General features: G+C 44.3%; 1 protein-coding gene across 1 annotated transcript in view; it reads right to left on the bottom strand.

The window, feature by feature from the left end:
- The window catches only part of LOC126428299 (peroxidase-like), a 261,029-nt gene that overhangs the window by 90,426 nt on the left and 147,299 nt on the right, over positions 1–23,304 (bottom strand). Inside the window, exons 3-4 of the mRNA XM_050090222.1 lie at positions 10,994–11,070; positions 1,126–1,273 (exon numbers count right to left, since the gene is read on the bottom strand). Of these exons, the coding sequence (XP_049946179.1) occupies positions 1,126–1,273; positions 10,994–11,057 (212 nt within the window). The 5' untranslated portion in view covers positions 11,058–11,070. The remainder of the gene's footprint in view (positions 1–1,125; positions 1,274–10,993; positions 11,071–23,304) is intronic.

The following is a 23,304-nucleotide window of genomic DNA, read 5'->3' as shown; positions in this document are numbered from 1 at the left end:
TCTTTCTGTGGGGTACGTTAAAGGAGAATGTGTACCGTGATGTGCCTGCAACCCCAGAGGATATGAAACAAGGTATTGTGGCAGCCTGCAGCGACATTACACCAGATGTACTGCGGCGTGTACGACATTCATTACGCCAGAGATCGCAATTGTGTGCAGCAAATGATGGCCACCACATTGAACATCTATTGGCCTCACATGTCGTGACACACTCTATTCCACTCCGTAATTGAAAACGGAAACCACGTGTGTACGTGTACCTCACCCCTCATGGTAATGCACATGTGCGTCAGTGAAAAATACCAATAAAAAGGTGTTAGCATGTGGACGCAATGTGCTGTTCCAGTCGCTTCTGTACCTAAGGTCCATCGCCGTTCCCTTTGGATCCATACGTAATTCGGTGCTCTCCGATACACACGATCGAACAGCGGAGGAGTGGTACTCAAGCGTCAACTTTAGGTTACAATATCTCCGGATGTAATTAACATTTTATAGTGCAACAAACGGCACTGATTACGTATTTGTTTATATGTTCAGTTGTGCTAACAAAACTAACGGGGTTCCATTTAAAAAAACGTAGGTTTGTGTTAAAAAACATACTTCCGTGCATTTTTTTGTGGTCTGTATTAACCAATTACACTAGCCCCTCTCCTCACGTTCGGTCTGTGGAATCGATTCGTCAGTATTTGATGTGGTTTACGAAATATATCCAGCGGTAATGTTAGGTGACTCACCCTGTATATATATATATATATATATATATATATATATATATATCATTTTAGAAGCAGTCAAAATTTTAAAGAACGGAGTGCGTATTTTTACCTTTCGTTCGCTACAGTGCTGACGACATTCTTTGGACGGTAAATTTTAATTAGGAACGATGGATATGCCTATAATCTTTTAGCTTTGTGAGTACATTTTAGACATTTCTTCATTAACTTTAATATCCACAAAATGTGGTGACACTGTACTTTGGTTTTTGCCGTGTGGGTTCACATGATGATGCGGCTCTAAGCCGGCCGTGTTTTAATAAACAACAGTACTAGCAGCTCTAAGCGGAGTTCTTCCTGACATCACTCCGTGTTTTGTTCGCGCTCGTGCAGACGGGGCAGCAGTGCTCACCCTATGAGCTGCTGGAAGCGGTCCTGCGGGCTGAGAGTGAGCGCCGTGTGGAAGGCGCCCAGCGTCGACGCGAAGTCCTTGGGGCTCTCCGGTTGGAAGCCGCCGAAACCGTCGAAGCCGCCCCCGCCTCGCACAAAACCGCCGTCAACTGAAAAAAAAGAACCGCAGTGTGCTGTAAATGACACTGGGTGAATTAGAGATTAACGTGAAGCTGCCGCTGGGCCGAAGGTGGGTGTCTACACAATATTTTACTAGGCATGGTCCTGTTGGAGCTGTATGCCGTTGCCTTCCTCCCCCCCCCCCTCCCCCCTTTGAACTGACTTGCACAGGCAGCTGTTTGGGGACGTACAGTTCATCGTGGGCTGCGAAACACTGTGCCACCGGCCTTTTTCTTTGTCAAAGGTGATACCAGCGAAGAGTGACAAGTAAAAGCCCTGGGACTGACCGGGAATATAGTTTTTTTATTCTCAGTATTTTACAATTTATTTCTTTACCACATTAAGCAGCCTCAAATGGAGATCGGATATTTGGTTACTAGCCTACCTTGGGGCAGATATAGAATCAGATCACGATTTAGTTAAGTCAAGCTGAGAGTACCCAGTGTTGCCCGGCTATTTATTCTACTAGTCCATTCCCTCCTTCCACACCTCTTTGTCCATCTACTCCTCCCACCATCTCCTCTTGCCCTCCCTCTTATCCATATCCCTCCCTCTCTCTCTGTCCATATCCTCCCCTCTTCTCTTTGTCCAGTCCATCTCTTCTTTCTCTTCCTACCTTCTTCTCCCCATCTCCTCTCCCCTCTCGCTATCCATCTCCTCCTCTCCCCCCTCTCCGTCCATCTCTTCCCCATTCCTTTGTTGTCCATCTCCTCTTCCTCTCCCTCTCTCTAACTCCTCTGCCTTTCTCTGTCCATTTCCCCTCCCATTGTCTCTTCCCATCTTCCCCCATATCTATCTCCTCCTCCCCCCTTTCTCTCCATTTCTTTCTCTGACCTTCCCTTTACATGTTAACACCCATATCCCAAGACCAGACTGCTATCCTGATAGTAAGTAACATGAGTACCAGGTGAAAATTGTGAAATCGATAAGGAGCTTTTTACCTGTTTACTATCAAAAACAGTCTTCATCACAATTTATTTATTACGGTGAGGGGTTTCGACCACTACTGTGGTCATCTTCAGACCTACAAGTCATATACAAAGCTTTAATTAGAGGGCTACATACATTAAAGAAAATACATAAAATTATAAAGCTATAAAACGATGATTTACCAATGAGTAAGGACCTCCTTCTACTGGAGAATCACTACTGGAGAAACCAGTGCTCGTCTTACTGTACATAATGAAAGCTCAGCCCACTTCTGACGGAATGATGTCATTACTAACCAATGGGTTATAGGTCGAATAACAATGTAAAATTTCTTAGTTAAAAGAACATTGTCAAGAAAGGAAAATAAACACACACTAAACTTAGCTTATTTAACAATAGTACATCGTCTGACGCGACAGTCTTTGCCATTTCACTTTCGCAACAACTTCGTTAGAAAGAAGCCTGCTGCCAAGTCTTTGGAACGGCGTCCAGCTTCACCGTGGCAACCAGTGGTTCCAAATGGTTCACTAACAGGCCTTGAGAGGGCAACCCATGTTTTGTCAAAACGAAGTTCATTTATCCTACATGTTTAAATATTTTTAACGCTTTTTAATTGACAATAGCTGTTAAATAAGCTAAGTTTAGTGTGTGTTTATTTCCCTTTCTTGACAATGTTCTTTTAACTAACAAATTTTACATTGTTATTCGACCTATAACCCATTGGTTAATAATGACATCATTCCGTCAGAAGTGGGCAGAGCTTCCATTATATATAGTAAGACGTGCACTGGTTTCTCCAGTAGTGATTTACCGCCAGAAGGAGGTTCTTACTCGTTGGTAATTCATCGTTTTATAGCTTTATAACTTTATGTATTTTATTTAAATCTGTAGCCCTCTAATTAAAGCTTTGTATACCACTTGTACGTCTGAAGATGACCACATTAGTGGTCGAAACCGGTCACCGTAATAAATAAATTGTGATCAAGACTACTTTTGACAGTGAATATTTGCAACACTTCGATCACTGTTCACTCCCACAATGTATTCAGAAGTAATTTTTACGTGTTGCTTTGCCCGCATACGCACATGCCAAATATATCTCACACACATTTGTACACATGTTTTACCTGTACCTATAGCGAATTTCACCCTCCTGTTTCGTTTCCACGCGGCTCAGTGTATACGACGTCATATTTCTTGAGCTATGACTTGTACAACGACATATTTCTGCAAGAACATCCAGTGATATATGTGGACACTACCTGCGAAATGTTTTGCGAATACATAGTAACGAAGTAATAAATTAAAAGCCCGCCCGGTGCGGTCTAACGGACGGCTTTCCGGGAGGGAAGAAGCGCCTGGTCCCCGGCACGAATCCGCCCGGCGGATTTGTGTCGAGGTCCGGTGAACCGGCCAGTCTGTAGATGGTTTTTAGGCCGTTTTCCATCTGCCTCGGCGAATACGGGCTGGTTCCCCTTATTCCGCCTCAGTTACATTATGTCGGCGATTGCTGCGCAAACAAGTTCTCCACGTACGCGTACACCACCATTGCTCTACCATGCAAACATAGGGGTTACACTCGTCTGGTGTGAGACCGGGGGCCGAACCGCACAAAAACCCTGGGTTCGGTGTGGGGCGGCGGAGGGGTGAAGTGGACTGCGGTAGTCGTCGTGGGGTTGTGGACCACTGCGGCTCTAGGTCCCCGGTTCACATCATCATCATCATCAGTCAATTCAATCATTAGATGATGTGGCCTCTTCGACTCGTGGATTCAGGTAGGCTTTCAGAAGTCTTCTCCAAGTGGGACGATCTTGGGCAGTTCTCTGCCAGGTGTTACCAGCGATCTTCTTGATGTCTTTGTCCCATCTGTCTGGTGGTCTTCCTCTAGGCCTCCGGTGCTCTCTCGGACTCCACTCCAGTACCAGCTTCGTCAATCCGTTGTCTTTTCTTCTTGCGACGTGGCCAGCCCACTGCCATTTCAAGGAGCCTCCTGTCTCTAAGATGTCATTAACCTTCGTCACAGACCGGATGTCATCTGCCCTTTTCTTGTCCTTTCTTGTATAGCCCAGCATTGATCTCTCCATGGCTCTCTGTGCTGTCCTAAGTTTCCCTTTTGTGAATGAGTTCAGTGTCCATGCCTCGCAGCCATACGTCATCACAGGAAGAATGCTTTCTTCAGATTTACTGGCATTTTTGATCTGAATACTTTTGAATTCTTCCCAAATGCTTGCCAGCCAAGCTTGATGCGTCGATAGATTTCTGGTCTTATGTCTCCCTTCATATTTATAATCTGGCCAAGGTAGACATATTCACTGACCTCTTCTAGTAGACTGTCCTTGACTTTCACATCTCCAGCTGGGACCCATTTGTTGGATATTACTTTTGTTTTGGAAAGGTTCATGTTCCAGCCAACCAGCTGACATTCCGATGCAAGATCTGTAACTAATGTTACTTAAAATCCGTCTTGATTGCAAATTTTTTATTATTCATGTGACCGGTTTCGGTTCATTCAGAACCATCTTCAGATCTGATATTTCAGTTACTGGAGTAACCCGTCCAAATCCAGCAACTTTCACATGTGACGTAGAATGTGAAAGTTGCTGGATTTGGACGGGTTACTCCTGTAACTGAAATATCAGATCTGAAGATGGTTCTGAATGAACCGAAACCGGTCATATGAATAATAAAAAATTTGCAATCAAGACGGATTTTAAGTAACATTATAAAATCACTGATTGCTGTTATCCCATAAGACATTATGTCTGTTTTTGCAAAATCTGCAACTAAGTTTTGGAGCTCTGCGAAGTCTTTGGCCAGTAAGACAATATCATCAGCAAATCTCAAGTTGGTAAGCCTTCTTCCATTAATTGTAATCCCCTTACCTTCCCAGCTCAGCTTTGACATAGCCATTTACAATACAGCAGAGAACAGTTTTGGGGAGATGGGATCGCCTTGCTTGACACCCCACATACATTACAAAAAATTAAAATGTCATCCCTGATGCGGCAGCTTTACCTTATGAACAGTGAAAGTGTAGTAAGCTTTAAAATTATTTGTAAACTCTGTTGCAAGCTACTCATTCTCAAACAGACATAATCCGGCTATTTTCGCGTCTTGAACAACCCTTCTTTTCCAACTCCAACCCCATCCTATAGAGAGATATTTGTTTATTACCCCCACAGTAATTCTTTCCGTACCGTAAGTGATATGTGTGCCAAGTTTGTTTGGGTATTGGAGTACTAAGGGTTGAAGATGTGCATTTGAAGTCCTCTAAGGCTGTAGGTACTGGGATAATGAATGCCACAGTAGGTACTTCAGATGAACAGGAATGACTAGAAAGGGCAGTGCAGTTACAAGGAAGGTAAGGTAAGGAAGGTAAGAAACCTTGGGTAAGAGAAAAAAATACTTGAATTGATCAACGAAAGAAGGAAGTAAAAATATGTTTAGGGAAATTCAGCAGTACAGAAATACAGGGCTATTACAAATGATTGAAGCGATTTCATAAATTCACTGTAGCTCCATTCATTGACATATGGTCACGACACACTACAGATACGTAGGAAAACTTGTAAAGTTTTGTTCGGCTGAAGCCGCACTTCAGGTTTCTGCCGTCAGAGCGCTCGAGAGCGCAGTGAGACAAAATGGCGACAGGAGCCGAGAAAGCATATGTCGTGCTTGAAATGCACTCACATCAGTCAGTCATAACAGTGCAACGACACTTCAGGACGAAGTTCAACAAAGATCCACCAACTGGTAACTCCATTCGGCGATGGTATGCGCAGTTTAAAGCTTCTGGATGCCTCTGTAAGGGGAAATCAACGGGTCGGTCTGCAGTGAGCGAAGAAACGGTTGAACGCGTGCGGGCAAGTTTCACGCGTAGCCCGCGGAAAATTGGCTCATGCCACAACTGGAGACCGACAGCGCCGTCTTCATCTGTCAACAGAATGGTGCTCCACCGCACTTCCATCATTATGTTCGGCATTTCTTAAACAGGAGATTGGAAAACCGATGGATCGGTCGTGGTGGAGATCATGATCAGCAATTCATGTCATGGCCTCCACGCTCTCCCGACTTAACCCCATGCGATTTCTTTCTGTGGGGTTGTGTGAAAGATTCAGTGTTTAAACCTTCTCTACCAAGAAACATGCCAGAACTGCGAGCTCGCATCAACGATGCTTTCGAACTCGTTGATGGGGACATGCTGCGCCGAGTGTGGGGGGAACTTGATTATCGGCTTGATGTCTGCCGAATCACTAAAGGGGCACATATCGAACATTTGTGAATGCCTAAAAAAACTTTTTGAGTTTTTGTATGTGTGTGCAAAGCATTTTGAAAATATCTCAAATAATAAAGTTATTGTAGAGCTGTGAAATCGCTTCTATCATTTGTAATAACCCTGTATATCTCACTCAGGAATGAAATAAACACGAAGCGCTGGGAAGCCACGACGAAATGGCCACACGAGAAATGCGAAGAAATGGAAAGAGAAATGATTATCGGAAGGACTACCTCATCACATAGGACATCCAAGACAACCTTCGGTGTAATTAAAATCAACGGAGCCAAATTAAGGGTACAATGGACACTACAACCAGAGGAAAGTGTAGGTAGGTGGAAAGAGTACATTGACGGCCTCTATGAAGCGGAAAGACTTGTCTCATGACGTGACAGGAGGAGAAATTTGAGGAAATTAGGAAGTCATAGCGGATCCGGTATGGGAATCAGAATTAAACAGGGAGTTGCGATGAAATAAGGGAGAATGTGTGGATGACATTCCTTTGGAATGTTCTAAATCGATGGAGCCACAGGAATAGTCACGTTGAGGTGTCGAATGTAAGAGGCTGGAGGCACAGCATGAAACTTTCGGGTAGTTACCATGCAAACAATTCCGAAGGTAGCAAGGGCAGATGAGTGCAAGAACTCGCGTACAATCAGCTTAACAGCTCATGCATCCAAGCTGCTGACAATAATAATGTACAGAAGAATGGGAAACAAATTCGAGGATCTCATAGGTCACGATAAGTTTGGATTTAGGTAAGGTAGAGGCACCAGGGAGTAGCTCCGACATTGCATTTGATAATGAAAGCAAGTCTGTAGAAAATTCCTGCACGTTAGTAGAATTCGTCAACCGAGAAAAAGCGTTCGAGAACGTAAAATGGTGCAAGATGTTCGAAATTCTGAAAAAACGGGAGAAATTACGGGGAAAGTCTGGCGTTATAGAAAATGTACAATAGCCAAGAGGGAACAAGAGGAGTGGAAGACTGAGCAACAAGTGCTCGGTATAAAAAGTTTGTACGTTGGTCGCCATTTCTCCCTTACTGTTCAACCTCTACACCAAAGGAGCGATGACGGACATAAATGACGGATTCAGGTTTTAATTAAAATTCAGGGTAAAGAATATCAATGATAAAATTCGCTGACGACGTCGTTATCCTCAGTGAAAGCGAAAAATAATTAGGAAGTACTGAACTGATTTAACCGTCTACGGGCACAGAATACGTATTGAGAATTGGCAGAAATGAGATTAGTGAGAAACTTACAATCAGAATTGAGGAACACGAAGCAGATGAAGTTAAGGAATTCTGCTACCTTGGAAGCAGAATAACAGAAGACGGACGAAGCAAGGAGAAAATAGGAAACACACTACCACGAACAAAGACAGCATTCCCTGCCAAGAGAAGTCTGATGGTATCAAACTTAGGCCTTTTAAGGCATACATTTCTGGGAATGTAAGTTTGGAACAGAGCATCGTTTGATAGTGAGTCATGGACCGCGGGAAAACCGAAAAATCGAAGCGTTTGAGGTAGGATGCTGCAGAAGGATACTGAAAATTAGGTGAACTGACAAGGTAAGGAATGAGGAGGTTCCACGCAGAATCGGAGAGAAAAGGAATACTTGGAAAACACTGACGAAACCAAGGGACCAGCTTAAATGACATGTATTAGACATCAGGGAATAACGTCCAAGGTACTAGAGGGAACTCTAAAGGGTAGTAACTGTAAGGGAAGATAGAGTTTGGTATACATCGAACAAAGATTTGCGGACGTAGAATGTGAGAGTTATCTTGGGATGACGCATCAAATCATACTTTCCCGAGCGAGGTGGCACAGTGGTTAAGCACACTGGACTCGCACTCGGGAGGACGACGGTTCAAAGCCGCGTCCCGTCATCCTAATTTCGCAGGAGAGCTTCTGTAAAGTTTGGAAGGTAGGAGACGAGATACCGGCGGAAGTAAAGCTGTGAGGAATGGGGCGTGAGTCGTACTTGGGTAGCTCAGATGGTAGAGCACTTTCCCGCGAAGGGCAAAGGTCCCGAGTTCGAGACTCGGTCCGGCACACAGTTTTGATCTGCCAGGAAGTTTCATGTCAGCGCACACACCGCTGCAGAGTGAAAATCTCATTCTGGCATCCTGATTTAGGTTTGCCGTGATTTCTCTAAATAGCTTCAGGCAAATGCCGACATGGTTCCTTGGAAAGGGCACGGCCGACTTCCTTCCCCATCCTATCTTAATCCGATGGGTGGTCCCTTCCCGCAAACCAACCAACCAACCGTACATTCCATGCGCAGAGCTTTACCACTTACCATATCTAGCGTTCCTCCTACCGGTAGCGCACACAACGTTCGTGCTAGGGCTGAGGTCCTTGTATCGCTAGACACTACCCACAGGTATACAAGTCAGGACAAATAACGGCTTACTTTACTATCGGCTACTGGCTGTCTCGACAACAGATGAAATGTGCACTTCACAGAATGCCCTCAAAGATGTTTTTCTATACAGACTCTCAAAAAAATAGTTTTACTGAAATTGGAAATGTGTGACTAGGGCCTCACGTCGGGTAGACCTGTCGCCTCGTGCAAGTCTCTCGAGTTGACGCCACTTCGGCGACTTGCGTGTCGATGGGGATGAGATGATGATGATAAAGATAACACAACACCCAGTCCCTGAGCAGAGAAAATATGCGACCCAGCTGGGAATCGAACCGGGGCCCCTTGGCATAGCAGTCCGTCGCGCTGACCACTTAGCTATCGGAGGGGATAATAATGTTACAAAATTTGGGTTCCTTACAGCAAATCAAGGAAAAAAGGTGATATAGACATGTCTCAGAAAGTCCTTCGTTTTCTAGCTGTTAAAGAAAATTTACAGTTTATGTAATCGAATTAAATCGGGTGATGCTGAGGGAATTAGATTAGGAAATGAGACACTTAAGGTAGTAAAGGAGTTTTGCTATTTGGGGAGCAAAATAATTGACGATGGTCGAAGTAGAGAGGATATAAAATGTAAACTGGCAATGGCAAGGAAAACGTTCCTGAAGAAGAGAAATTTGTTAACATCGAGTATAGATTTAAGTGTCAGGAAGTTGTTTCTGGAAGTATCTGTATGGAGTGTAGCCATGTATGGAAGTGAAACGTGGACGATAAATAGTTTGGACAAGAAGAGAATAGAAGCTTTCGAAATGTGGTGCTACAGAAGAATGCTGAAGATTAGATGGGTAGATCACATAACTAATGAGGAGGTATTGAATAGAATTGGGGAGAAGAGGGTTTGTGGCACAACTTGACAAGAAGAAGGGACCGGTTCGTAGGACATGTTCTGGGGCATCAAGGGATTACAAATTTAGCATTGGAGGGCAGCGTGGAGGGTAAAAATCGTAGAGGGAGACCAAGAGATGAATACACTAAGCAGATTCAGAAGGATGTAGGTTGCAGTAGGTACTGGGAGATGTAGCTTGCACAGTATAGAGTAGCATGGAGAGCTGCATCAAACCAGTCTCGGGACTGAAGACCGCAACAACAATATGTCAGAAAGGTCACAACAACAACATGTGATCGCCAAGCGTGGCGTTTCACTCCATAACAGGACCTCTTACTGTAGAAATGTTGGAACACGTGTGGCAGTACTGAACCTACGAATTATTTTAGAAAACAGATTAAGGAAAGGCAAACCTACATTTCTAGCATTTGTAGACTTAGAGAAAGCTTTTGACAATGTTGACTGGAATACGCTCTTTCAAATTCTGAAGGTGGCAGGGGTAAAATACAGGGAGCGAAACGCTATTTACAATTTGTACAGAAAGCAGATGGCAGTTATAAGAGTCGAGGGACATGAAGCGGAAGCAGTGGTTGGGAAGGGAGTGAGACAGGGTTGTAGTCTCTCCCCGATGTTATTCAATCTGTATATTGAGCAAGCAGTGAAGGAAACAAAAGAAAAATTCGGAGTAGGTATTAAAATCCATGGAGAAGAGATAAAAACTTTGAGGTTCGCCGATGACATTGTAATTCTGTCAGAGACAACAAATGACTTGGAAGAGCAGTTGAACGAAATGGATACTGTCTTGAAAGGAGGCTATAAGATGAACATCAACAAAAGCATAACGAGGATAATGGAATGTAGGCTTCACTGCTTGCTCAATATACAGATTGAATTACGGGAATTAGGCGACTTGTGTGGTGGTGCCAACTCCCTCCAGCGGACTAACACGGCCTCACTGCTTCGATGCCGTAGCTCGTCGGCTCTGTTATCCGTGCCAGAGGTGGACATACCGGCTATTAGGTAGGTGGTCTTAATGTTCTGGCTTATCAGAGTAGACTCAATAGATAACGCACGATGTCGTAGCTCAAACAACACCACAGTTTCCTTTCCACTGACACTGGAGGCTGGGTCGAAAGTGTCACCCCTTCCTGTTACCAACTACACTGGGTTACCTCCGTACCAGTGTGACAAGCACAAATTCTTAGAATCACGCTCCTACACTCTTTGTTTTTCTCCGTTGAATACTCACAGTAAGGGGCCTGTGCGGCGCATGCGCAGATCGACGTCAGCAGCAATGTCGCGATGGCCGCCATCTTCTTTCCGCACCTGCAACAAAAAAAATGCGGAAATGACGTTTATGAGTGCAAAAGTTGCATTCAGTAATGGAGTTTAAGGGCGTTTTCCAGCCTCGCAGCCTAATTTTATGTCCGCGTCTCAGTCCGTAAAATCGGAACCCTTGCAACTTATCCCCTTTGTTGTGCATGTGCCTATCTGTCAGTCCGACGGTTAAGAACCCTCTTTTTCTCAAGAACGGGTAGACGTGTCGACCTGAAAATTGTGTCACGTTCTGAGGTCTGCTGTCCCTTTGCGGTGTGAAAGACTGAAGCTTCTACGAGGCTGAGTCAAATGAAAACCTTAAATTTGTAATAAGAAATCGAAATCTCGCGCCGTTATCCTGTAAGTTGGTAAGCGTGCTACAAACAGCGTGCAGAATGGCCTGTAGGTGGCAGCATAGTGCAGATGCACACATACCGTCGCAGTATCAGTATAAAGATGGCCGCCCCACTTGCGTCTTGCACCAGGGAAGAACAGCATTCATTCTGTTATTCGGTTTTTGCGCAGTGAAGGTGTGAAACCTACTGAAATTCATCGACGAATGAAGGCTCACCACGGTGATGCATGTTTGTCACAGCAGCAAGTCTGCGAATGGAGTAGGAATTTCGCAAATGGTGTGACTTGAGTGGAAGATGCTCCTCGTCCAGGTCAGGCACAACGAGTTGTGACTCCACAGAACATTGCAGCAGTTGAAGCCGTAGTGAAGGAAAACCGCCGAGTGACACTGAATGACATTGCAGCATGTTTACAGATTAGTCATGTGTCAGCACACCACATTTTACATGATGTGCTCCAGTTTCACAAAGTGTCTGCAAGATGGGTGCCACGGCAGCTGACCCCTGAAATGAGAGAACGACGTGTTGATGCTTGTGAAGAACTTCTTGGGCGCTTTGAACGAGAAGGTGATGGTTTCCTTGCAAGAATCGTTACTGGGGACGAAACCTGGGTTCACTTCCACCAATAGGAAACGAAGAGAGCGAGCAACCCAGACCTTGCCCCAAGTGATTTCCATATGTTTGGACCACTCAGAGACGCAATCGGAGGAAATAAGTTCCGTTCTGATGAAAAGGTACGCCACACGGTGCATGAGTGGTTGCGCGGCCTACCAGAAGAATTTTTTTCTAAAGGAATTTATGCACTTTGTAGGCGCTGGAGGACTTGCATTGAGCGTAGGAGAGATTATGTTGAAAAGCGGTACAGCTTTCTACCACTTCAGCACAACAAATAATTTTAAAAAAAATATTTAATGTTTTCATTTGACTCGCCCTCGTAAGTCAATGCAGTCAAAAGATATGGCCATTTATACTCGAAAATTCACTCATCAAAACCTATACTGTTGATCTACAGCAATGAAATTTGGCAAGAGTTAAGGTTTCGAAGTGCAACTAAAGGAATAAATCCGAAAATTGTTAATTTTTAAACTAATCACACGAAAAAAAAATTGTCATTTGCTATCCGACGTCAAACTTGAAATTAAAACAGTCAGTGCTTTTGCATTCAAGCGAACTGGGTCGCAATGGTAAAAGTCAGGTATCACGCAAGGAATGACTACCGCTCGTATGACGCGTTACGGAATTTCAAAAATGGTTAAAATGACTCTGAGCACTATGGGACTTAACTGCTGTGGTCATCAGTCCCCTAGAACTTAGAACTACTTAAACCTAACTAACCTAAGGACATCACACACATCCATGCCCGAGGCAGGATTCGAACCTGCGACCGTAGCGGTAACGCGGTTCCAGACTGTAGCGCCTAGAACCGCACGGCCACACCGGCCGGCGTTACGGAATTTGTCCATCATTAGATATCCAGAGTAGTGTGTGAACTTTTGTTTCACATACAGGTTGAAATGTCATGTATATGTGCAGTAATCGCTCCTGGATATCTGATGATGGATAAATTCCGAAACACTTCATTCCCTGCCTGACGTTTGACTTTTCGCACTGCGACTCGGTCAGCTTGAATGGAGAACTGCTGATTAATATAATAACGGTGGTCTGCCTCCTGCATGACTTTATGTCACGTTTATACACTCCTGGAAATTGAAATAAGAACACCGTGAATTCATTGTCCCAGGAAGGGGAAACTTTATTGACACATTCCTGGGGTCAGATACATCACATGATCACACTGACAGAACCACAGGCACATAGACACAGGCAACAGAGCATGCACAATGTCGGCACTAGTACAGTGTATATCCACCTTTCGCAGCAATGCAGGCTGCTATTCTCCCATGGAGACGATCGTAGAGATGCTGGGTCTAGTCCTGTGTAACGGCTTGCCATGCCATTTCCACCTGGCGCCTCAGTTGGACCAGCGTTCATGCTGGACGTGCAGACCGCGTGAGACGACGCTTCATCCAGTCCCAAACATGCTCAATGGGGGACAGATCCGGAGATCTTGCTGGCCAGGGTAGTTGACTTACACCTTCTAGAGCACGTTGGGTGGCACGGGATACATGCGGACGTGCATTGTCCTGTTGGAACAGCAAGTTCCCTTGCCGGTCTAGGAATGGTAGAACGATGGGTTCGATGACGGTTTGGATGTACCGTGCACTATTCAGTGTCCCCTCGACGATCACCAGTGGTGTACGGCCAGTGTAGGAGATCGCTCCCCACACCATGATGCCGGGTGTTGGCCCTGTGTGCCTCGGTCGTATGCAGTCCTGATTGTGGCGCTCACCTGCACGGCGCCAAACACGCATACGACCATCATTGGCACCAAGGCAGAAGCGACTCTCATCGCTGAAGACAACACGTCTCCATTCGTCCCTCCATTCACGCCTGTCGCGACACCACTGGAGACGGGCTGCACGATGTTGGGGCGTGAGCGGAAGACGGCCTAACGGCGTGCGGGACCGTAGCCCAGCTTCATGGAGACGGTTGCGAATGGTCCTCGCCGATACCCAGGAGCAACAGTGTCCCTAATTTGCTGGGAAGTGGCGGTGCGGTCCCCTACGGCACTGCGTAGGATCCTACGGTCTTGGCGTGCATCCGTGCGTCGCTGCGGTCCGGTCCCAGGTCGACGGGCGCGTACACCTTCCGCCGACCACTGGCGACAACATCGATGTACTGTGGAGACCTCACGCCCCACGTGTTGAGCAATTCGGCGGTACGTCCACCCGGCCTCCCGCATGCCCACTATACGCCCTCGCTCAAAGTCCGTCAACTGCACATACGGTTCACGTCCACGCTGTCGCGGCATGCTACCAGTGTTAAAGACTGCGATGGAGCTCCGCATGGCACGGCAAACTGGCTGACACTGACGGCGGCGGTGCACAAATGCTGCGCAGCTAGCGCCATTCGACGGCCAACACCGCGGTTCCTGGTGTGTCCGCTGTGCCGTGCGTGTGATCATTGCTTGTACAGCCCTCTCGCAGTGTCCGGAGCAAGTATGGTGGGTCTGACACACCGGTGTCAATGTGTTCTTTTTTTCCATTTCCAGGAGTGTATTATCGAAATTAAAACATTCTCGAAAATCTTGCAGTCCCTGGAACCGATATCTTGCGAACATCTGTGTCGGCAGCAGGTGAAAGTGGCCGAGATTCCCGATTCCTGGAATGGATGAGCAGTCGACATACGTAATTAAGTTTTTAAGGATCCCAGAGTGCGTGAGTCCTACACGCACCTGGACGACTTTTTTGGGAATAAAAATATGTTTTCATACAAATCTTCATTAACAAACAAAAAAGTACACATCTTAAATATTAAGTAAATAATTTCTGGCAGATGTCCAAAATTTTTCTGTAAAAAATTAATTTCTTGATACTTATCTTTATTAACAAATAAAAAAAGTACATATCGTAAGACCAATGTTATTTATAATCCGTCTTGATTGCAAAAAATGTTATTCACGTGACCGGTTTCGGTTCCTCTAGAACCATCTTCAGATCTGCAATATCGGTTACAGGAGTAATCCGTCCATACACAGCATCCTTCACATGCTGCGTCATATAAAATTGGATGGCAGAATGTACGTCTTTTATATTAATTATAAAACTGTTAGCGACAGGTGGCGTCTGGTACATTTATTACATTACATATGCACATACTGTATTAAGTAGATTTTTGTAATTTACTTTTATCTCTAAAAATACTTAACTAAAACCTGTAGATGACAAGGCTAAAATGTGTGCTTGTCAGTACTAAAATACACAGTAACATTATCATTTTTATACGATCTAAAAACAAAGGGCGATTTCTATATCCATGGCGCTGGTGTAAACTTATTTTTAGAGATAAAAGTAAATTATAAACATCTACTTAATACAGTATGTGCATATGTAATGTAACAAATGTACCAGACGCCACCAGTCGGTAATAGTTTTATAATTAATGTAGAAGACGTGCATTCTGCTAACCAGTTTTATGTGACGGAACATGTGAAGGTTGCCATGTGTGGACGGGTTACTCCTGTAACCGAAATTGCAGATCTGAAGATGGTTCAGGAGCAACCGAAACCGGTTATGTGAATAAACATTTTTTGCAATCAAGAAGGATTATACATAACATTGGAAAAACCAGTGATTGCGGTTATCCCATCAGATATTATGTCCGTTTTTGTAAAATATCTTAAGACCTTTGTAAATAATTTTATGGCCGCTAAATTGATGAGCCTGTGCAGTACTAAATGGCTGTGAAAATACCTCTGCGCGAATTTCGCTACTAAACGGTTCGCTAGACTGATGTAAGTATGCAACCAACATAGATGTACTTCATCAGAATTAAATTCTCTACGGCGTGAACCTCGAAAGTCAGATTTTATTAAGTGCATTATTTAAATTGTAACCACTTGAAAACGTTCGTTCCGGAAATAGATCTAATTTGTTGCCTTAAGTGAAAATGAATAACGAACATTGTCAAAAATGTATTGTTTTTTTAGATTAACGCCGAAGTTACTAGCGTCTATCTTATTAAACCTGAAACGGCATCCAGTTTTACAGGGTATTTCATGCGAAACAGTTTAAACATCATTGTATCGAGAAATACTCGGCGGCCTCGGTGGCCGAGCGGTTCTAGGCGCTTCATTCCGGAAGCACGCGGCTGCTACGGTCGCAGGTTCGAATCCTGCCTGGGGCATGGATGTGTGTGATGTCCTTAGGTTAGTTAGGTTTAAGTAGTTCTAAGTTCTAGGGAACTGATGACCACAGACGTTAAGTCCCATAGTGCTTAGAGTCATTCGAGCCGTTTGAGAAATACTCATTTTAAGTTTTGAGTTCGATTTTTGTGTACATAACTTTAAAATGTTGGGCTACAGGCCGGCCGGTGTGGCCAAGCGGTTAAAGGCGCTACAGTCTGGAACAGCGTGGCCGCTACGGTCGCAGGTTCGAATCCTGCCTCGGGCATGGATGTTTGTGATGTCCTTAGGTTAGTTCGGCTTAAGTAGTTCTCAGTTCTAGGGGACTGATGACCTTAGAAGTTAAGTCCCATAGTGCTCAGAGCCATTTGAACCATTTTTTTGTTGGGCTACAAAGCCAAATTTCCTCTTCTTTGAAGATCTCATTTTCTAAAGCGCGGGTCTCTGTTGTCTGGAATGAGCGCCGGTCCACACGCTTGAAGCGTCCCTCGTCCCTTTTCGTGGTGGATGAGCGAGCCGCGGTGCCCGTAATGACTCCCACGCTATACGCAACACCTTTAAATTAAAAATTAGGCATGTCCAGTTGCTACTTGGACGACTTTCAGCTTCGAAAACACGTGTTTTGGAGGATAAGTCCAAACTAATGAAAGAAATGGTTCAAATGGCTCTGAGCACTATGGGACTTTACATCTGAGGTCATCAGTCCCCTAGAGCTTACAAGGGGAGGCCGTCAATTGTGAAATTCAGATTCGATTCATACTGCGCATAATAAAAGCTCATGGCCAGAGGTGTAATGTGGCAAAGCACCAAGATGCACTTCTCAGCCGTTGTCGAGAAAATCGACAGTTAAAAGAAACCGTTGCGGTGAAATACTCTCGACGATTAGTAATTTTCTACGGCGTCGTGGCGCAGCGGTAAGCGCTCTGGTTCGTAATCCGAAGGTCGCCCAATCGAATCTCGCGCCATGCAATTTTTTTTATTATTAGTTTTTTGTAATTCAAATGTATATATATAAAGTATTAATGAATTGCTTATGCATGTTGGTGAAGGCTGATCGCTCTCCAATTGTACCACCTCCATTTTTCCGTTGTTTTTTTTTAACAGGGTGTACCAAAGCTCTCCCGTCCGCACTGATTTTCGACAATGTTATAAGTTGCGCTAGGGACCGCATCTACCTTCTTTCGAAGTTAGCAGGCAACTACGCTGTTATGCGGCGGCTCGTTTCGGCCCATTCAACATCTGTCATTCAAGTGTAACGAGCGAGTAACGGAGTTTATATTTCATACCTGCCACAGCAAATTTGTGTTCGTGGGGTCTCTATTCTAATTCGAACGTTTGACTTACGCTATACGTATTCGTTTCGGAATATCGTTTCTACGTCTTCCGTTAACTATGCGTGGTTAACATTATGAAGACAATTAATAACATTTGTGAAATACAACTTTGTTTGCGGAAAACATAATGATGTTCGAAGTCGCCAGTTTTTCCACGACAAACGACTTTCAACAACTTATTATATGCATAATTGTTGCAACTCATTGCCGGGAATTATATATATGTATATATGAATTATAAAAAACAAATACTAAAAAAAAGTTGCATAGCGCGAGATTCGATCCAGCGACCTTCGGATTACAAACCAGAGCGCTTACCGCTGCGCCACGACGCTGTAGACAATTATTAATCGTAGAGAGTATTTCACTGCAACGGTTTCTTTTAACTGTCGATTTTCTCGACAACGGCTGAGAAGTGCATCTTGGTGCTTTGCCACATTACACCTCTGGCCATGAGCTTTTATTATGCGCAGTATGAATCGAATCTGAATTTCCCAATTGGCGGCCTCCCCTTGTTAGAACTACTTAAACCAATCCAACCTAAGGACATCACACACATCCATGCCCGAGGCAGGATTCGAACCTGCGACCGTAGCGAGGCTCCAGATTGAAGCGCCTAGAATCGCTCGGCCACAGTGGCCGGTTCCAAACTAATGAATTCAGTACTTGCGTTGTTGTGTGTTGTGATAAACCTATTGCATTTACTTTATGTTTTCGTCTTCTTGAAAGGCAAAGAGAGAAGATGAAGCGGTAGCCCATCATAGAGCCTATGCCTACCGTCATGTATTTTTTTTTTACTTTCAGTTGTTAAAAAACAGAGGATTTTTTCTGGTACCAGTAGGAGGAAGGAAGGATTCGCGCTCAGCTAGTGAACGAGTGAGAAGCACGCCATTTTTAGCGAGTAATTGTAGACCGCCATTTTGGGGTCGCTATGAGTAAGTGAGGAGTATGTATTTCATGTGTGCACCGTTTATAAAAATACAGTATTGTTTTATTAACAGAAAGATCGTGTGAGTTGTTATTTCAAATAGTACAATAATTACAAGAACTGAAGCCCATCTGTGTACTTTGGAAAATTACAATTATATTTTCGTCTTCTTTAAAAACAAAGAGAGAAGATGAAGCGGTAGCCCATCATAGAGCCTATGCCTACCGTCATGTATTTATTTTTTGACTTTCAGTTGTTAAAAAACAGAGGATTTTTTCTGGTACCAGTAGGAGGAAGGAAGGATTCGCGCTCAGCTAGTGAACGAGTGAGAAGCACGCCATTTTTAGTGAGTAATTGTAGACCGCCATTTTGGGGTCGCTGTGAATAAGTGAGGAGTATGTATTTAATGTGTGCACCGTTTAAAAAAATACAGTATTGTTTTATTAACAGAAAGGTCGTGTGAGTTGTTATTTCAAATAGTACAATAATTACAAAAACTGAGGCCCACCTGTGTACTTTGGAAAATTACGAAGATCCGATAAGCTTAATGGGAACACGGTCAAGACTTCAAAGGTGAATACGGCTACCAAACGTAGCATTATAAAGAATGGTAAGCACAAATCTACAGCGGAGAAAGAAACTACTTCGCCCTGCAAAATAATATGAACTAATACAAACTTATTTCCAGGCATAGCTCAGCTTATTGTGCTTGTCATTCATGCCGAAAAATTAATCTCATTAAGTCAATAAATTTTAAAAAGCCACGCATTTCAACATTTTATTATCATCTATTCCATTATTTTATTATATTATAAAGTGGCGACCGTGACAGGACTCGAACCTTATACACACTAGGAATAACTTCAATAACGTCACTCCGCAGTGGTGGCTTATGATCGGAAGTATCCAGTGTTCGGTTCAACTCATCTTGCTTCCACTTACACCTGCTTTCAGAACATTATTCGTGCTGCGTATTCTCATTCGTTAACTCCTGCGATAAAATGTCACTACAGCCGCTTTTTTCATCACACTTTTGTGGAAAGCATATTCTTGAGACACCTAGTGGGCGAGTACTACACGTGTATCGATACTGTCCTCCATCTAGAATGTTTCAATAGTGTTACAGAGAAAGAGATATCAATCAGAGGTGCGAACGGCCCAAGTGTGGACCATATGGCTAGAGCGGCCGTATGGGCACTGCCATCAAACGTTATTGGCAGGTAAGAGCCATAATTTCCCCACAAAATTCTTTCGATCGCATATTAATATGAGTATAAAGAATCGGAACACTCAAAAAAATCTTTTTTTCAAACCTCGAGACCGGAAAACCTCCTTAAAATGGTAGCAACAAAAGCACCGCAGACATTCTCTTCTACTACAAACTGAGACTAAATACGCAGTCTAAGAAAAAAAGCAACAGGAACGAATTATCCCAGTAAGTCAAAAATCGGTAGATATGTGGGACATGTAACGACAAAAAACGATTAAAATTTCAGAAAAATTGGATGATTTATTCCAGAGAAAAAGCAAGCACTCCGTCTTCAGGCCACACGTGCCCCAACGGGACCATCCGACCGCCGTGTCATCCTCTGTTGACGATACGGATAGGAGGGGCGTGTGGTCAGCACACCGCTCTCCCGGTCGTTCTGATGGTTTTCTGTGACCGGAGTCGCTACTATTCGGTCGAGTAGCTCCTCAATTGGCATCACGAGGCTGAGTGCACCCCGAAAATGGCAACAGCGCATGGCGGCCTGGATTGTCATCCATCCAAGTGCCGACCACGCCCGACAGCGCTTAACTTCGGTGATCTGAGGGAATTCGGTGTATCCAACGCGGCAAGGCCGTTGCCATTCCACAGAAAGAGCTTCACAAATTAGCAAGTCCATAACATACCGGTCCGCCTCTGGTCATGCAAGCAATTATTCGGCTTGGTATTGATTGATAGTGTTGTTGGATGACCTCCTGAGGGATACTGTTCCATATTCTGCCCAACTGGGGCGTCAAATCGTCAAAATCCCGAGCTGGTTGGAGGGCCCTGCCCATAATGCTCCGAACTTTCTCAATTTGGGAGAGATCCGGCGACATTGCTGGCCATGGTAGGATTTGTCAAGCACGAAGATAAGCAGTAGAAACTCTCGCCACGCGCCGGCGGGCATTGTCTTGCTGAAATGTACACCCAGGATGGCTTGCCATGAAGGGCAACAAAACGGAGCATAGAGTATCGTCGATGCACCGCTCTGCGGTAAGGGCGCCACAGATACCAACCAAATGGGTCCTGCTATGAAAAAAAAAAAACCATCAATCTACATCTACATGGTTACTCTGCAATTCACACTTAAGTGCCTGGCAGAGGGTTCATCGAACCATTTCGATACCACTTCTCTACGATTCCACTCTCGAATGGCGTGTGGGAAACAGGAACACCTAAATCTTTCCGTTCGAGCTCTGATTTCTCTCATTTTATTATGATGATCATTTCTCCTTACGTAGGTGGGTGTCAACAAAATATTTACGCATTCGGATCGATATTTCAAATATCGTAAATAGATCTCGCCGCAAAGAAAACCGCCCTTGTTTCAGTCACTGCCACCCCAACTCGCGTTATCATATCAGTGACACTCCACCCCTATTGCGCGATAACACGAAACCAGCTGCCCTTCTTTGCACTTTTTCGATGTCCTCCGTCAATCCTACCTGATCCCATACCGCGCAGCAATATTCCAGCAGAGGACGGACAAGTGTAATGTAGGTTGTCTCTTTAGTGGGTTTGTCGCATCTTCTAAGTGTTCTGCCGACAAAGTGCAGTCTTTGTTTCGCCTTCCTCACAATATTATCTATGTGGTCTTTCGAATTTAAGTTTGTCGTAATTGTAATTCCTAGCTATTTAGTCAAATTGACAGCCCTTATATTTGTGCGATTTATCGTATACCCAAAATTTATCAGATTTCATTTAGTACCCATGTGGATGACCTCGCACTTTTCTTTGTTTAGTGCCAATTGCCAATTTTCGCACCATACAGAAATTCTCTCTAGAGCAATTTGTAATTGGAATTGATCACCTGATGATTTTACTAGACGGTAAATTACAGCGTCATCTGCAAACAATCTAAGGGGGCTGCCCAGATTATCGCCTAGACCATTTACATAAATCAGGAGCAGCAGAGGGCCTATGACACTACCTTGCGGAACGCCAGATATCACTTCTGTTCTAAAAGATGATTTACCGTCTATCACTACGAACTGTGACCTCTCTGAGAGGAAATCACGAATCCAGTCACACAACTGAGACGATACTCCACATGCACGCAATTTGATTAATAGCCGCTTGTGAGGAACGGTATCAAAAGCCTTCTGGAAATCTAGGAATAGGGAATCGATCTGAGATCCCTTGTCGACAGCACTCATTACTTCATGGGAATAAAGAGCTATCTGTGTTGCGCAAGAACGATATTTTCTGAGTCCGTGTTGGTTATTTATCAATAAGTCATTTTCTTCAAGGTGATTCATAATGTTCGTGTATTGTATATGCTCCAAAATCCTACTGCAAATTGAGGTCAGTGATATGGGTCTGTAATTCAATGGTTTACTCCTATTTCCTTTCTTGAATATTGGTGTGACCTGTGCTACTTTCCAGTGTTTAGGAACAGATCTTTCGTCAAGTGAGCGGTTGTGTATGATTGCTAAGGAAGGCGCTATTGTCTCTGCATACTCTGAAAGGAACCTGATTGGTATACCATCTGGAACGAAAGACTTGCCTTTCATTAGTGATTTGAGTTGTTTTGCAACACCTAACTACTTTTATGTCACTCGTGCTGACAGCTGTTCTGGTTTCGAATTCTGGAATATTTACTTCATCTTCTTTTGTGAAGGAATTACGGAAAATTGTATTTAGCAAATCCGCTTTAGAGGCACGATCATGGGTAACATTTCCGTAGTTATCGCACAGTGACGGTATTGACTGTTTTTTGCCACTGGAGTACTTTACATACGACCAGAATCTATTTGGATTTTCTATCATAGGTTCCACAATGTTTCATTGTGGAACCTATTAAAAGTATCTCGATTGACGTCCGCACTAAATTTCGAGCTTCCGTGAAACTTAGCCAGTCTTGGGGATTTTGCGTTCTTCTGAATTTGGCAAATCGTCAAAATCCCGAGCCGATAGCAGGGCCCTGCCCATAATGCTCCAAACTTTCTCAATTTGGGGGAGATCCGGCAGACCATCATGCATGGTTGTAGGGCTATATGGGGGTCGACACAGAGGTTATTATCCCTCCACTGTCAGGTGGCGCTCCAGACACATCATCGGCCTGGAATCTCATTGACTGGACGACAGTTGTCTTCAGTCATGAACCCAGCCTCGAACTGAGCCCCGATGACCAGCAAAGACGTGCTTGGAGACACCCCAGACAGTGGTGGGATGACAGCCCCACTGCTGACTACCATAAGGCCCAATTACGAGGAGTGATGATCTGGAGTGACATTTATATTGACAGCAGGACTCCTTTGGCTGTCATATACGCCACCTTAAACCACTGCGGTACATCGACGATATTCTACACTGCGTTTTGCTGCCCTTCGTGGCAAGCCATTCTGGATTTACGTTTCAGCAAGATACTGGCCGCCCGCACACAACGAGAGTTTCTACTGCTTGTCTTCGTGCTTGACGAACACTACAGTGGCCAGCTAGATCGCCTGATCACTCCCCAACTGAGAACGTTTAGAGTATTATGGCCAGGACCTTTCAACCGTCTCAGGATTCTGAAGCTCTGTTGCACCAGCTGGAAAGAATTTGGCGCAATATCGCAGGACATCCAACAACACTGTCAGTCATTGTCAAGCGGCTTAATTGCTTGCGTAACGGTCGGTTATGGACCAACGTGT

This window comes from Schistocerca serialis, chromosome 12 (assembly GCF_023864345.2).
Source record: "Schistocerca serialis cubense isolate TAMUIC-IGC-003099 chromosome 12, iqSchSeri2.2, whole genome shotgun sequence".
Taxonomy (NCBI): domain Eukaryota; kingdom Metazoa; phylum Arthropoda; class Insecta; order Orthoptera; family Acrididae; genus Schistocerca; species Schistocerca serialis.
This window is presented reverse-complemented; position numbering and strand designations above follow the sequence as displayed.